Source organism: Tamandua tetradactyla, chromosome 3, assembly GCF_023851605.1.
Source record: "Tamandua tetradactyla isolate mTamTet1 chromosome 3, mTamTet1.pri, whole genome shotgun sequence".
Taxonomy (NCBI): domain Eukaryota; kingdom Metazoa; phylum Chordata; class Mammalia; order Pilosa; family Myrmecophagidae; genus Tamandua; species Tamandua tetradactyla.
The window spans coordinates 37,257,585-37,275,673 of record NC_135329.1 but is presented as its reverse complement, the minus strand read 5'-3'; the positions used below and the strand labels follow the sequence as shown (position 1 = coordinate 37,275,673).

Genomic DNA, 18,089 nt, shown 5'->3' with positions numbered 1-18,089 from the left:
CCTTGCATTTATTGTTTGGAGGCATGGTCCTTGGTTTATTTTATCATATGCTCTGCATGCTCGTTTTTTTTTTTTATTCACTATGCAATTGTGTAATAATGATGACACAAAAATTAACATTTTCCCAACTAAGTTATTATGACACGAAAACCCATACCCCCTAAGAAAATACAATACCAGAAAACATTCTGCAAAAGCATTTATAAGTTTTATAAGATTACTGCAGTGAGATGGGTCCTAAGATTTAATGATAACCTTGAATAACCTGTGGCCACCACTCTCAGAGACAGTTATGGAGCTCCCCAAAATACCTGCTCCTAATCTTATTCTACTGTTCTGCAGGTGTGAACCCATTGGTAAAAAACATCTTGAATATGTTATGGTAAATCAGCCTGTGGATTCAGTCGTGAACAGGATGTTAGCAGATACCATTTATGTGTGTTCAAACCAAATGAGGGTGGGGCGTAATTCCTATGACTGAAGGTATTACTAAGAAAGGAAATCTGGATGCAGAGAAACCAGATGTCAGAAAAAGCCACAGGAGTAGACCAGCAGTTTACCATGTGACAGAGGACTGCCATCACCAGAGAACTACTGACTCAAGGAGAAAGCAGGACCTGCCACTTCTTGATCATGGCCTTCTAGCCTCCAAACTGTGCACCAATAAATTCTTATTTAAGCCAACCCATTGTGGGTTGTTTGTCACAGCAGCTCTGGCAAAATAAATCACCCTGCAGATGTATGGTTTTTAAGACTGAGAATTTTTTTCCAGAGACTTATTATAATTTATATTATAATGTTGCAAGATACCTTCAACTTTTTATTGGGGGTAGTTTCCGATCAGACACCTGTAAAGCCACCATAGTTTCTGGTGAGGAGAAATTTGCTATGCCAATTGTGTTTTGTGTTCTGTGTTTCAAGGAATTTTTAGTGTAGGTACATCTCACTGCCAGTGGTGGAAATCTGGGGTAAGATTCAAATTAAGCTGGAAGGTGTTAGATTGGGAAAGGGAAACTGCAATAGTTAGTGTGTCTTTTTCTTGCCATTAAAGCTCCTGTCATAATCAATAAAGTTGAAAGTTAGCTGTCCCCCAGATCCCTTAGGTTAGGTCATTTCAATGCTTGTTGTTTTCCTAAGGCCTTCAAAATGACCTTTCTAAATATTATCCAGCTCCAGTCATGTGGCAAATCTTCCCAGAAGATGCTTTAAAATTTGATTCACAGTATTTTCCTTCCAAGCTGAGAATTATTATTTGCTCTCCATAAGAATCATTTTGTTAAAAATAAATACATGGCTTAAAATTTTAACTATTTAGAAGTCCATGTAGTAATTACCTTTGAAAGTCTTCACAGACATGACCCTGGAATGCACTGTTTCATTTTTATATATAGCAAATCCAAAATGAAAGTGTTAAATGATTTATTCAAACCCACAAAAAGTATTTGGCTGGACGGGATTATCTGACTTTAATATTGCCAAAATACGTGCGACCCCAAAGTTGTCATGAAAATGGCATTTTGCGTGGGTAGCGATGCACATACAACAGTGGACAGAAATAATCAGGAGTTTTGTTTTTGACCAGGTGTGAAACCTGGTATTGGCCATCACAATCATGGCTCACTACCGAAGAGCCAAAGGGCTCTCTTCCAAGGCTCTCTCTGAGGCCCCGTTTCAGTTCTTTTCCATATTAGGATAACTCAATGACCGAAGCAAGATAATAGCATTGCACCCAAATTAATTATTCCTACCATGCTGCAGGTGTATATTATGGATTCTTCTCAGGCACCAGTGAGTTGAGAATCAAGCAGCTAAAAACAGAGTGCCTACTGTCACTGCAACCGGGCTGGGGAAAAATACGTGCTTGTTTTCTGCCTCTACTCCCAACCCTCAGAAACATCCTTCTTCCATGATTCAACGCACACATGCATCCGACCCCATGCAGATACATTCAGACCCACACAGCCACAAATAGCGTTTCTCATTGTTTTTGCTATTGGGGTAACTCTGAAAGAATTTTGATTTGCCTGAGCATGAAAAAGAAGTAAACGTATTGAGAACTGTTTTAGTGAAAGCTATTCCTCTTAGATGCATATGTGGTTTACGGATGTGATGAATGTTCAAGTTCAAAATTACGTGTGTAGAAAGATGAAATTTTCAGAAACATCTTACTTATATGATAAAATGATGTTTGCCAAACCATAAACAGGCCTACAAAAATATTTTTGATGAATACATGAGAGTGACTTGACAAAAGGACTTGATCACATTTTTCTGGGTACTGAAACAAAAAATAAAGAACAAAAATCCCACAACCCTATAAGTTTTATGCCTATGGTTTCAAGGTGAATTTGACTGAAAAAAACCTAGCAACAACAATGCATTTCTCATCCCACACACAGCGACCACTTTAAATGTCATAGAGTGTCTTAAAAAAAAAAAGATTACTATTTTCAGGCGAGAAGTGTGTTTAGAAGACTTGAAAATAGCAGGTGAAATCCAATAACACGTGATTGAAAATAAGAACTCCTTCAGAAATGCTTTTGCAAGGCAGGGTGCCATTTCAACCATGATTCGGAACACAGCAGAAGTCAAGCCCTAACGGGTGACACCAACAACATTTCTGTCAAAGCCAAGTCCAGAGCTAAGTTCCTGTCTGAAAGAAATCTCTCCATTTTTGTTGGCTATATAGTTTGAAGAGAAAAGATACAGAAAAGAATAATGGTAAAAGGTAACGAGCACAGGCTCCAGGTCCAGTCTACCTGGGTTTGAACATTGGCTTCCCCACTTATTTGTTGTCTAAGCTCGTATAATTTACTTAATCTCACTGGACCTCAGATTTGTTATCTGGGAAATCAGGGCGCTACTACTCTGTGTTAGGAACTACTTTAATTATACGATGTGCTAAAAAATGGTGAAATAATTAAAGCAATTTCCAGCAGATAGTGAGTACTCAATGCACATTAGCTACTATTTTTGTCACTGTCGTTGCTGTAGTGATTGTTACAAAGAGGTTTAAGGCTATTGATTTAAATCTGAACGCAGTAAGGACATACCAATTTCTGAGTGCTATTCAATGGTATTATTTAATTAGAAACAAATTATAGTACAGACTGCTTCATATCGAAGATTCTAAGCTCTAGTCCACTGGCTGGACACGTGTAGGTACTCTCATTCTGAGGACAGCCTCTGGCATCACACTAACTAAATTTAAACATTATCCTATACCTTGCTAGTCCTAAATTTCTCCACCTGAAAAACTGGAATTCTAATAGAATTTTGTTCATATCCTCAAATGGCATAATCTATATGCTTAGAGCTTTTAGAACTGGGCCTTATACTTAGAGCTGGGGAAGTTTTAGATTCTATTGATAGAATTGTGGTTATTACTAGTATTGATTTCAATAATATTTTCATATTTATATGTTATTCTCTAGATGTTATTCCCACTCTCTTGTCTGCCTAACTCCTACTTATCTGAGGCACTTCTTCCTGGTCACTCCACCTATCTGTGGGCTTCCTTGTTAGTGAGTATATAGTTCTTTCATTTGCATTTATATAATATTATAGTATAACTTCCTATTGAATTATATATTTTTTCTATTTGACAGTGAGCAAGAACCTTTCACAGTACTTAATCATCTTTATACTTTCGTGATGAGGGGAATAATCAGTGCCAAAAGCCTACAGCGTCCATTCCTACCTTGTACACACCTTTTGTTTATATAGAAATGTCAACAACGTGGACGACCATCCACAGGTAGTGTGATGACAGTGATCGGATGACACAAGCACAGTACTATCTCCATAGCAAAGATGGCAGAAACTGCTTAATGAACTCACTTCTTGAAATCAATTAATTTAGTTGTATTCTGAGATGCAAAAATAACTTGCAGTACCTGTCATATGGAAGCATCAAAACCTAGCACCTAGTTTAGTGCAAAAAACAAAATAGTAATAATAATAATCATCTATCACACTTCTACCTTAGCTGTATTTATCAGTTCCCACTTTTCTCTTAAAATCCTACATATTTGTCTTTACTACGTTTATTTATGCACACATTTAGGAAAATTAAAAATTGTTTGGAACATACAATATATCATTTATAGTGTTACCTGTGACCCAAAAATGATGAAAAACATAAATTGCCTGTCAAAACTCATGGTATCATGATCAAGTCACTACCATAAGATAGAATTATAGTAATATCAGCATATCATGTGGCAGGTGCAACATTCTTTTCAATTGGATAGATTGGGAAATCTAAGCCCTGGGAAAATCTGGGGGGTGAGTGAGGGAAGAAACAACATGCACTTGACTTCCTGCTAGATGATTAAATGTGGCAACACAGTCTTATGTAAACAGCAAGAACAGTGAGGCTAGAAGAAACTATATGATTGATGGCAGTTGTTTGGAGAAAAAAATATGAAAAAGTCAAATACTGAAAGGAAATTGAGCCTAGGAGAGGAGGGAGGGGACTAAAGAAGGAAAGGAAGTCTTGTCTTGTTGAAGATGACTGACCTATTCAGTGCCCAATTTGTTCGTTCAGCCCATTCTTTCTCCTAGGTTTAACTTGAATACATCTCCCCAGATCTCCAACCTCTCTCCATTTCTTCATTTAAATAACTTAGTATGTCCTAATAACCCCACAAAATAATATACCAGTTAATGAGTAATGGAACTAAAATTCTGCAAATTATATGAGTGTTTCTGAAGGAAAGGTTTAGGATCCCTGAAGATCTTGCTTAAATTACAAAAGAAGTTGCTTTGTGGCAGGGACCTTATTTTTAATTGCAATTAGCGGCTGTGGAAGGATCCATACTGGCCAAAGAAGAAGGAACTGAACAATAACAAGAAAACTATGCCTAAGTATGATCTATGACCAGCTCTAATGAAGCAGCTCTAAAGAAACTCATTGGTCATTTATAGTATTTTTGTTAGTTATAGTATCAGCATTATAAATTGTGGAAGCACTGATACGATTATATGGTACCTAGCAAATGTTCTGATAGAAATTTAATAAATGTATTGAATGAACCAATTAGCATTATCATTATGTGTAGCTTTCCAGAAGGCTTTAAATGCCACAGCAAAAAATAATCAAACAAAAAAAAATTCATTTTAGTTAGAGACTAAACACACATAGAGAATATATAATCTATGTAGCACAAAGGAATAAATGTATGCACATGCTTTATTTCAGTCTTGAATCTATATATAAATTATGCCACCATAAGACAGAGTACCAAATGAGGCTATTTATTCTTTCTTGGGAACAATTATTCCTTAAAGAACTTTGTGGCTGGAACCACAATGGTAGAACCTTGCTAAGGTAGTGTCATTCCTAGGCTGAAAAAAGGCAGCCTCTGCAAAATGAGTAATTGAATGTTGGGATTAGAATGACATTAAGAAGGATTTCTAACAACAAATTAAGTAAGAATATATGTGAATGTAATTACTTGATTTCTATAATAAATACAACAATAGAGACATGCTATAGGATGTCTAGTGGTTAAATTGAACAAAGTCCCTGCTAAAATTTAGCATGTTTTCATGACTACCTATCCTGTTTACTAAAGCTACAGTTATAAATAAAATTTTATCTACTTATAGCATTCCAAACCTGTTTCACACTATCCCAAAGTGCCATCAAGGGTCACGGACATGTGCAGTAGAACTAAGCCTGTAACTGAGTACCTATCATCTATCTCTTTTATTGTAACTCTAACTATACCTCTGCCTTGAGCAACTTCCCCTCAGAAGAGGTGACTTAGATCACCTTTACCCACAAGGGCAGAAAACTCCAGTGGCTGATAAAACTTAACAATCATGGCAACTAAATGCTTATTTTCTCCTTGACATTTTTCTCTGCCATCAAGATCAAACTTTATCTCAGCTACTACAGCAACTGACAATTGCTGCATGATTCTCACTAAATCATTTTTACCCCTCTCCTTGGATCAATAGATCATTTGGTTTTAGGATGATTTTCTATTTTAGCCTTCTGTTTCAAATCTAGATTCTCTTGCTGACAGCAACTGTAACAGAGCCTAAGGTTTTCTTTATCTTTATGTACACTGAAAATTTTATTTGATATTCAGAACCAAACATAATTTTTAAATAACAAATTCAGCTATGAGGTATACATGAGGCATGCCAGTTCTTCAAACTTAAAATCACAATGAAAAGTAAATAGAGTATTTTAGATGTACAATCGTGAACTACTCAGATGACTTACAGCAAATTATTCTTAGAGACCTTTTCCTTAGGCATGCCCTTTGTTTATTTTTATTACATGTGTGCTGCCAAAGCAAGCACAGTGGCCTTTTTTGTTTTTGAAAGGCTGTATCCAAGTATATGACACTAAATTAGAAATGGACGAGTAGCACAGGTTTTACATTAGGCTGAGGTTCTTGGAGACCAGGCACAACCCTGATACATTTTTAATCAGAAAAAGAAGAATGGTGATCACAAAACTTACTGCTCTTTAGAAAATACCTTAAAATGCAATAAAGGGCAGTTGCATGCTCTGATCTTAAAACAATCCTATCATTAATTTGCTTTTTGATCATCTGTCTCTTGTTTCTTAACTTCTTTAAATCTCAATTTTCTCAACTGCAAAATGCCATAATACAAACTGAATTATGCTGACGATTAAATGAGAGAATTCAGCCAAAGCGATACCTTCAAAAACTAGCTAGGGTGTGTATTTCTTCAGTATATACATTTCTAGCTGCAATTTGGATATACAATTAATTTTGAGAGTTACTGTAATTTTCACTCCAAGGTATGGCACTAGATGATCATAAGAACATAGGTTCTAGGGCTAGAGGTTAAGTCAGAATACTTAATATAGAAATTTAAATATGTTCTATAGTTCTTGTAGGCTTCCAATATTGAGTCACATTTACCTTGCAGAAAAGGAATACAATAATGGAATAAAATTATTTATAACTTTATTATAAAATTTGGTATATTCAGGGGCCTCTTAAAAAAGGATGATAAAAAATCATGATTTTGCAAATATTACAAAATATGCAACTTTGTGTATACGTTGTTAAGATCTCTCCCAAGGCCAAGTGAGGGGCCTTGAAGCTTAACTTCATTATCATTATAATATACCTCTAGGTATACCATTTTTATATCTTCAAAGTTATTTTGTGACTTCCATTTATTTTGTGCTCAGAAATAATTGATAAGGCATCTGCTCTATTGATGATTGAAGATCAGCAACTAAATAAAAGTTAAATGAGGTAAATCAATTTGGCTAATGTCATAAATGCATAGGTGTTAGATGCAGAATTAAAACCATAATTTGATACTTGTAGGTTCCAATATATTTCGTAACATAGATTTCTTTCTTTGTGCTGGGTTGAAACTGTTAGGCACCCCAGAAAAACCATGTTCTTTAAATCCTAATCCAATCTTGTGGGAACAGACCTACTTTAGGGTGGGACCTCTTGATTTGGTTGTTTCTATGGAGCTGTGACACATCCAATTATGGGTGTGAACTTTTGATTAGTTCATGTCTGTGGAGGTGTAGACCCCACCCATTTAAGGTATCTCTTGATTAGTTCACTGGAGTCCTTAAAAGAACAGACATAGACACAGACATTTGAATATGCTGGATGTCTTACACAAAGACCAGAGAGAGGGAACCAGACACAGACATTTGAAGATGCAAAGAGAGGACACCCCAGGGGAAGCTAGAAAGACTTGAAGGAACTGAAAAGATCCGTGAGAGCTCAGATGCTTGAAAATAGAAGCTTTGAGAGGAAGCCACTGGAATCAGAAGCATAAAGCAATGAACCAGGAGCAAGGACCTCAGATGCCAGCCATGTGCCTTTGCAGCTGACAAAGAAATCCTGGAGGCCATTCAGCCTTTGTTTGGAGTCAAGGTATCATTCTCTGGAGGCCTTAGTTTAGATTGTAAACTTTTAGCTTAATAAATCACCTTTACAAAAGCCGATCCTTTTCTGGTACATTATACTGCATGTAGCTTTAGCAAATTAAAACACTAATCTATAATCAGTTATGAAATCTCTTAAAATCAAAATACATCAAATTGTATCCATGTTTATGCTATTGCAGTTTTACATTGCATTGAACTTCTAAATTTTCTTTATACTTTTGAAAGGAAAAATTATAGACGTTTTAGAAGAGACCAGTGGAAAGGTTTCTTGAATTGAAAACTGTGATATGAGAAATAAAGTTCAAGTAACAGTGACCGCATATCAGAATGTAGATATGGTCACAAAAATACTCAAAACAGTATTTAAGTGTAAAAGAAACTTACTTAAACTTACAAACAGAGCATTTCAAACCTATCAGGTTTTAGACCAAAGGCTTAAAGAGCTCATCTATCAGGATGGAAGCATTCTAGCTGTAAATGTTACCAGCCACAGATGTGAAATTCTGAGCTAGCTTTGTGGTCTCCTATAAAGGAAATCTGCAAGAATTCCACAGGTAATAGCCTATAGAAAATAATTTAGTTATAGTCTTGCCTACACACAGAAGTAGAGAGTTGATAACTACTTCAAATCTTGTCAGTTCTTACCATTGTGTGATTTAAATTCAGAAAGTTATCCTGGCAGCTTCATCAGCTGGTCAAAGAATGAATCTATTTTTTATCTTGTCATGCCCTGTGCCAATCTAAGCCCAGCCTCTCTTTCATGTAAATGAGAGCCTGGTGCTTGAATCAGCTGTACAAATTTGCAGTGAAATGAGATGCTAGAGCTGAGGGACAAAAGGTTTAAATTTATATGACTTCAGTTTTAGTCCCACATTTTTTAAAGAATAAAGGCTATTTCATAAATAACTTTAGGTTGTTTACTTTATAACACTGAGGACAGGTGGGAAATCTCGGCCACACAAGAAAACATTCTTCAGTTTCTTGGCCCACATAAGGAAACATTCATCAGATTCTTCAATATGTTATGCTTGGACGGTAAAACTGTTTCTATGTTTTAGCAAGTGAGAGAATAAAATGAGATATGAAGGTATGACATAGAAAAAATGGAGAGAACCAGGAGAGAATCAATGTGGTAAGTATAATTAAGACACTAATTTTCTGGTCAGGACTTTCAGATACTTTACAACAAATATGACCTGACCTTCAAGATGGCCAAAATCAAATGGGAAGCATGATCACTGATATAATTTTTATGATCCCAGAAGAGAAAAATGTACCAGTTATACACAGGAGAAGACATTTTTCTAAATTCTTAGTAAGGGCACATATGTTTCAGGAGTATTTAATACAGAAATCTAAGAGTTGCATTGAAAATGCTCTTAACATTCTCATTTCATCTTAGTGACTGCCAGCTTTATAAAGAAAAAATTTCTCACTTTGTTGCAACATGCTGAAATTTTGTTAATAATGTAACTCTAAGTATACTTCCGGTCCGCTCTTTAGATTAAAATAATTCATTATCATACTCCACTTTCCTCATTGCCAGCATAGGAACTGCCAAGCAGGAGTAAACCGAAGAACTCACCATGGCTAGTTTTGCCCTTGAATCACTCCTGCACAATTTTTCCATTGACTAAGTCAACATAAATTTAAGAACTTTCAGCCATGACATTAGGGACTCAACTATGAAATATTCATGATCCTTAGAGAAACCCATAATTTTTTCTATCAAGTAATTTACAGCTTATTTGAAGAGTTTGTTGTTTAGTCAATGTTCAACAAAAAAGTGAATTAAAGAATATTTTTTTCCAGATCTTCGTGGTAGAGCACAGTATACCTCATTCTAGTGGAACAGCCAATCATGAGAGTTTTGCAGAAAATGGCCTGAGAACAGAGACAGCTAGCCTCAAGAAGTGGCATGACTGTCATGTTTGATTGAGAGGAAAAGAAGAGAGAGCATGCAAATTCTCCTTATTAGGAGCACTATGTTGTTTTGCTGTTGTTGTTGCATCAAAAAGGTGAAGTTATAGTTTGAGTTGTGCACCCCAAAATATATATTCATGCCTTAATTCCTGGTCTTGTGCATGTCATCCAGTTTGGAAGTAGGACCTTTGAAAATGTTATTATTTAAGATGAGAGCAAAGTAGGTTAGGCTGGGCCTTAATCCAGTAAGCCTGGTGTCCTGATGAGAAGAAAATTGGACATGTACACACACACACACATAGTGAGAGAGAGAGAGAGACAGACAGACGCAGAGACAGAGAGAAATAGAGAGAGCTTGAGGGTGACTATGTGAAAGAAGCAGAGTAAAGCATGGATTGTTAGCAAGCCACCATCAGAACCCTGCAGTCTCTAGACAATTGCGCTCTGGTGATAGTTTGATTTAAACTTTTAGCTTCTAAAACTGCAATTCAATGAATTTCTAAATTTGGGGTGCTTTAAGCCATCTAATGTATGGTAATTTGTTATAGCAGCTATAAACATTTAAGTTAGGTGGTATAAAGGAACTGGAGCATCAGAGATGGGTCCTAGGAAAGAATTAACCAAAGACTTAACAATAAGCTCTACTTATTACAATACTTGTCTATGTTACCCAAAGTCATTTTATCTATGGAAAATTACACATACAATAATAGTTGCTTATCGATAGGAATTTCATTATTCTGCCTACCTACTAGAATTCTCTATCCTATCTTCTAAAGCCTTGAGAACACATCATAATTAGACTGTATCACATTTGGTATTAACTATTTTCTACAATTCAAAGGGAAACTGAAGAGGAGTGATTTTTTAGGTCTAGAAGGGTCTAGTCTATATTTTGTGGGTTTATTTGAAGCTGATGGATTTCAAAATTGTCATAATCGTCCTATTTTGCAGAAAATTATATATTCAACTTTAAAATCAATACCCTAAAGCAACGTAAAAGCTAAAATTTGGGAAAGAAATGTGGGAGAATGCAGACATCTCATTTCTAATACATTGTTGCCTAGGTAACGAGGCCTATCTAAGCATTTTGAATTGGTAGGCGTTGATCATCTATATTTGGGGATTCAAATCTGCAATGAAGGCAAGTTTCCATGGTGCTAGCAATTACATAACTGTTTTCCAGTTTTTTTAGAATAAAGTTGCATGTCATATGGACATATTTCAGACTCAATTACATTAACCAATCAGATCACTAGATGAAAGTCTTTCACATTCAATTCTGAGATGCATATGCCCTTACTGCAGGAAATTATTTGGTGCTGAAGACCTTGTACTCAAAATGTAGGGAGAAATGATTAAATAAAAGAACATACCACTAAGTTTAGAAAGTAACATCATCTATAATCAAACTTTGCAATAATCTGTACATCATGAATGTGTCTGTGTATGGGAAGTAAATCTGGAGATAATTTCTTACCACAGTATGATTTTGAGAAGAAATCCTAAAATCATAGAAAACTAATAGTGTATGTGGGAATTCTGTAATGTGTTCTTGAAGTATCTTTCAATGAAGGAGTGCAATGTTTTCAGGACAAGTATGCACAGATAAGGACTAGTGAACATGGTGTTTAAACAAATTAGGATCAGACAGTAAGGGTAGACTACTAATATTCGAGAATATTCTGGAGAATGACTGATGCTGTGCTCACATATCTGTTAACCTGGCTTAATATGCACAAAGAAATGTCTTATCCAACTGAAATAGTTGCTAACTACCTAACTAACCTTAGGTGTCCCCAATTTCCAACTTTCTATATACTCATTATCTTTAAATGGTATTAGTACACAGTGTTTCCTTGATGGACTAACACAGATCACCATGTCTTAGCAGATAGAATTGGTGCATTTCCAACATAGTAATTTTATGAATTGTTCAGGAAATAAACATATTCTAAAAATCCTGGAGATTCTGAGAACTTGAGTAGCACAAGCTCATCTCTCCCTGTTTCTATGGTAACTCCAGAGAATTACAACAGACTAGAGATCTAAACTAAAACGGTAAACTGTGCCTATTCTTACTTACCTGTTTCCAAACATGGGGTGATGGCCTGTGTGCAAAGCAACATTTGAGCTATAAGTCAAGTTTCAGAAAAATGTGTAAATTACATGTATAATGCATTTATTATACACACAGGAAAATATGCTCATATATTTTATAACTTTCAGACAAGAATGTATTCTGCTATTCATGTATAAAAAGTGGTAGTGACTTTTTGAAATGTTAAAAACTGGCAATCAAAATAGCAGATACTGGCAGAAAACAAGGTATTATAGAAAAAGCATAAAGCATGGGACTTAAACAAAAAGTTTAGGCTCAAATTCTAGTTCAGGTGATTTCCTGCTATTTGATATTAAGCAAGTCGGTTATCTTCTTGGATGGCAACATTCTCATAAATCTATTGAAAAAATAAAGATTTAAAATATTATGAACATAAAGGCACTATTTATTTGTACTGCATGTGAAACCAAAAACGAACAAGCCAGCTGGCAGTGAAGCAAATGCTTTTCATGGAAGTAAAATTAGCACAATGAGAAAGTTTCATTTGTGGAAATATTTTCACATTGGTAGAGAAGATATAATTGCAAAGGAAATAGAAGTGACTCTTTTCCTCTCAAAACAGCATAGGAAGAGGAGATAGTCAAGCACTGTAAATATATTGGAGGCCAACTAGGTACATGTTACAGTAATATAGATAGAGATCAAAACAAAGGCTTGGATTTCTTTTGTGTTATAAACTTTTGTTTGTTTGTTTGTTCTTATATTTAGCATGTGATCTGCAGGTCACAGAATCTATGACAGACAGATGTCAGGTAGAGCTTTCCAAGCTGTAGGGTATATTGAAATACCCATATCATAATATTTAAGACTGTATCAATTTTAACTTGCCTCCAACATCATAAGGCCTCCCAGTGTCCATGGACTGAGTGTTTGTTAAATTTTAAACAAAATCTAAAAACAAAACAAAACATAGGACTATACAGCACAAACAGTTAACCTAAATGAAAACACGGACTATAGTTGATAGTACAATTGCAATAATATTCTCTTATCTATTACTACAAAGGTACCAAGCCAAGAAAAATGTTAATAATAGGGATGGGTAAATGGGAACTCTGTATTTTGTGCTGATTTGTTCTGTTAACCAATTACTTCTCCAATAACAAATGAACAACAATTTAAAAAATAAACTCTAGAGAAGAGCCTGCACTTTCACCTTGAGCTGCTATTTTTGGTAGGAGGGTTGAAACTTTGAAGGAGAGCATCAGCCAACACAGAAGCAATTTGCAAATACTGCAAATGGTATTCTTTACAATGTTTTGTTTGTTTATGTTACCAACTGGCATTCAAGAAAAAGATCTTTCATGCCAATAACTATATACAAACTTAAGGAACAGAGATTCAGGGACTAAATTCCAGAAATATCACATTAAAATACTAAAATGTACAGTATGCAATAAAAGATTTCAAGACAAACAAAGAAACAGGGAAATGATGGCTCATCCAAGAAAGTATAAAAACAAGATAAAACATCATATCATAAGCAATCAAAGAAGAACATCGGACTTTAGATACAATGAAGATTTTTTTTTTTAAAATCACAAGTAAGCTGAAAGAACTAAAGTAAACAAGGAAAAAGAACTAAGCAATATCAGAAAAATAGGGGCAGAAGTAATACAAAAATAAATAATGTCAGAAAACATAAAAAAAATTAACAAAATATTTGAACATGGATATTCAAGAACCACAATAAACCCCAAAGACTCTATACTCGAAGACAGTCATATGAGACCCGTTAAAACTAAACTGCTAAATGCCAAAAACAAAGTGAGAATCCTGAAAGCTGGAAGACAGAAGCAACATATCATTAACAAGTGTGTCCCAAGAAGATAAAGGGTAAATGACAATTTCTCAACAGAACCATGAAGGTGCATATGAACAAAATATTCAAAGTACTGAAAAATAATTGCCAGCCAATTATTGTATATGTAGTGAAACTTTCTTTCAAAAATAAGGGAGCGATGAAATCATTCCCAGATAAACAAAAGCTGAGGGTATTTGCCATGCAAATAGTAATATAATCCATGCAAATAGTAACCAAGAGAGAGCTGGGGTAGCTATACCATAAACAGATAATGTCGATTTTAAGTTAAAAACTGTTACAAGTGACAAAGAAGGATAACATATACTGATATATGGTCAATTCAACAAGAATATATAACAATAATAAATATTTATGTTCATAACAGCAGAGCTCCAAAATATATGAAGAAAATATTGGCAGATTTGAAGGAAGAAACAGACGGTTTTATGGCAATAGTAGGAAACTTCAATATACCATTTTCTATAACAGACAGAACATCTAGAGAGAAGATCAATAAGCAAATAGAGGACTTGAGCAAACTATAAACAAACTAGGTCTTATAGAGATGCCTTACAAACATATAGAGACGCCTTACCACCAGCAGCAGTATATATATTCTTTTCTAGTGTATACGAGTCATTCTCTAGGATAGAGCATATGTTATGTCAAAAAGCACATCTCAATAAATTTTAAAATATTGAGATCATACAGTGTAAACACTACAACCACAAGTGAATTAAGATATAAATCAATAAGAGAGGGAGAACTGCAAAATACATAAACATGTGGAAAATTAACAATACTTTCTTCAGAAAAAAATGAATCAATGGAGAAATCAGAAAGAAAATTAGGAAATATCTCAAGGCAAATGAAAATGAAAATACAACATAACAAAACTTATGGGGTGCGGTAAAAGCAACACAGAGAGGGAAATCTATTCCTCTAGATACTTATATAAAAAAAGAAGAAAATTCTCACACCTGTCAGAATAGGAAAAATAGTAGCAAACTAAGCCAAAAGTGAGTAGAAAGAAGGATATAACAAAGATTAGAATGGAGATAAATGAATTAAAGAATTAAAAAAATAGAGAGAATCGACAAAATCAATAATTGTTTCTATGAAAAGACTGAGAAAATTGAAACACTCTAAATAGATTTACGGAAAAAAAGAACCCAAAATAAAATGAAATAAATCATTGAATTGAAAGGGATGATTTACTTCCAAACACATAGAAATAAAATGCATTGTAAGAAGACACTATGAATAATTGTGTTACAACCAATTACATAACCTAGATTTAACAGTAAAATTTCTAGACACACACAAATTACTTACACTGACTTGAGAAAGAAACAGAAGATATTAAAAAGAAACAGAAGATATCAACAGACCAACAAAAAAAGAGATTGTGTATAAACAAATTTCTCAACAAAGGAAAGCTTAAGACAAATTGCGTTCACCAGTGAATTTTAACAAACATTCAAAGAAAGTAACACCATCCCTACTTAAACTCTTCTGAAAATCTCATTTTATGAGGCCACCATCACCCTAAGAACAATGGGAAATAAAGGTACAAGAAAAGAAAATCACAAACCATTATCCCTTATGAATACAGATGCAAAAGCCATCTACAAAATGGTAACAAATCCAAAAGCTCATTAATATACTCAAAAATCACAAACCAATATCCTTCATGAATACAGATGCAAAAGCCATCAACAAAATGGTAACAAATCCAAAAGCTCATTAATATGCTCGAAAATCACAAACCAATATCCTTCATGAATACAGATGCAAAAGCCATCAACAAAACAGTAACAAATCTAAAAGCTCATTAATATGCTCCATGCCATGATCAGGTAGGATTTATTCCAGGAATATAAGGATGGTTCGAAAAGAAAATGAATCAATGTAGTGTAGCAAGCACAGTAGAATGAAGGGGGAAAAATGAGCATAATTATCTCAATTGACACAGAAAAGGCATTTGACAAAAGCCAACATCCTATCTTGATGAAAACACTCAGATGACGAGGAACAGAAAGCTAATTATCCAACACGAAAAGGGCATATACGAGAAATCCACATAGTCAATCATGAAAGACTGAAAAATCTCCTTCAAAGTCAGGAATCAGAGAAGGATGGCCACTATCACCACTGTTATGTACCCTGTCCTCAAGTTCTTGTCAGTACAATTAAACAAGGCTAAGAAATAAAAAGCATCCAATTTGGAAAGGAAGAAGTAAAATTTCCCCTATTTGTGGATGGCATGCATGTATAAAATCCAAAAAAAAAACTACAGCAATACTACTAAAATGTTGATAAACAAATTCAGCATCGTGGTAGGTTAAAACAACAACACGCAAAATTTGGCAATGTTTCTATATATCGGTAATGAACAATCTGAAGAGGAAATCAAGAAAAAAATTATTTTACAATTGTAGTTAACAGAATCAGGTATCTAGGGATACATTTAACCAAAGATGTAAAAGGCTTGTACACAGAAATACTACAAAACATTACTCAAAGAAACTAAAGGCCCAAATCAATGGAAGGACATTCCATGTTTATGAATTGGAAGACTGAAGACTATCAAGGTGTCAATTCTATCCAAATTGATTTACAGATTCAATGCAATCCCAATAAAAATTCCAACAGCTTTTTGAAGAAATGAAAAAGCAAGTCATTAAATTCTTATGGAGGAGCAAAGGGCCCCAAATAGCTGAAACCATCTTGGAAAATTGAGAATGAATTTGGAGGACTCACACCTCCTGATTTTAACATTATTACAAAGGTATAGTAGTTAAAACAGTGAAGTACTAGTACAAGGCAGACAGGCTAAATGGAATAGAATTGAAAGTTTGGAAGTAAACTCTCATATCTTTGGTCAATTAATTTTTAACTAAGGTTCCATGTTAACCCAATGAGGAAACAATTTTGTCTTCAATAAATGGTGCTGATAAAACTGGATCTCCTGTTTTTTTACTCCAATGAAAGCTGTCTCCTATCCCATGTCATATTCAAAAGTTAACTTAAAATGAATCAATACCTAAATTAGGAACTAAAATTATATAACTCCTTGACAAAAACAGGGAAACATCTCTAGGACCTTGAATTAGATAATGGTTTCATAGGCTTTACATGAAAAGCATGAACAATAAAAAAGCAGGTAAATGGGACTTCGTCAAAATTTAAAGCTTGTGTGCATTTAAAGTTTACATTATCAAAACCATGAAAAAACAATACACACAATGGAAGAAAATATTTGGAAACCACAGATATATGATAAAGCTTTACTATCCATAATATTAAACCTAAAGAAAACCTGAAACTCAGCAACAAAAAGATAGACAATCCAATTTAAAAAATGAGAATAGGTATTGAATAGACTTAGTCTCATTTCTTCAAAGGTAATGTTCGAGATAAAAAAGGCAGATGAGGTGAAGTCTACCCCCTTTCATTAAGCAGATATTATATCCACACAGCTAATCTTTCTACCAATTTTTTTTTTTTTTTTTTTTACATGGGCAGGCAAATTGAACCCGGGAAATTGAACCTGGGTCTCCAGCACGGCAGGCGAGAATTCTGTCATTGAGCCACCATCACACCGGCCTAATCTTTTTACCTTTAAGAAACATTTCGGTAATGAGGTTTTAAAAAAATAAAGTCATTGGAAAGGGTAACAAAAGGTAGCTGAGTAATATGGGATATAGAAAAGAAAAGCTAGATTGCTTTGAGACTGCGGGCCTCATTTTCCCATCTGTGAAACAGTGAGAAGCTTGAACTGGATGGAGCCTTAAGTACATTTTAATTCTAACGTTCTAAGGTTAGGTGAAATTAAATAACTTTTCTCCTTTTCCTCATCTCTGTGGAAAAATGATTGCTGGGTTTTCCTTTACACACACAAAAATCAATAATCTTCAATTAATGCTTACTTCCTAATGACAATAATAGTTAAAATAGGGCACTTACCATGTTTTAAGAACTTTTCCAACTGCTTTAAATTTATAGGATTAGAAAGATGGATCATTATCTTTATTCCACTGCCTGACAGCCTACAGTGTGATGAACAGCTAAGTACTTAAATGTTTGTACAGGTAAAAATGTGACTGTGTGCATTTACACTAATGTCAATAGAGGGGTTGACTCACCAAACTATTTGAGAGATAGTTATTAAGTATATTACCAATCTCTCTTCAACTACATGTGTGATTGTTTCCACTAATACTATGCTTTTTGAAATGCCTACTAGGCTTTTGAATAATAAGTGTTGGAATGATGCTCCATCAGAACCATGTAAATATATTACTTGGTATAGAGAAAACAGCACA

At 34.5% G+C, this 18,089-nt stretch overlaps 1 protein-coding gene across 1 annotated transcript in view; it reads right to left on the bottom strand.

The window, feature by feature from the left end:
• The window catches only part of LOC143675538 (CUB and sushi domain-containing protein 1-like), a 925,048-nt gene extending 907,229 nt beyond the window's left edge, over positions 1-17,819 (bottom strand). The window contains exon 1 of the mRNA XM_077151715.1: positions 17,731-17,819. Within this exon, the coding sequence (XP_077007830.1) occupies positions 17,731-17,788 (58 nt within the window). The 5' untranslated portion in view covers positions 17,789-17,819. The remainder of the gene's footprint in view (positions 1-17,730) is intronic.
• Between the last annotated feature and the right edge of the window lie 270 nt (positions 17,820-18,089).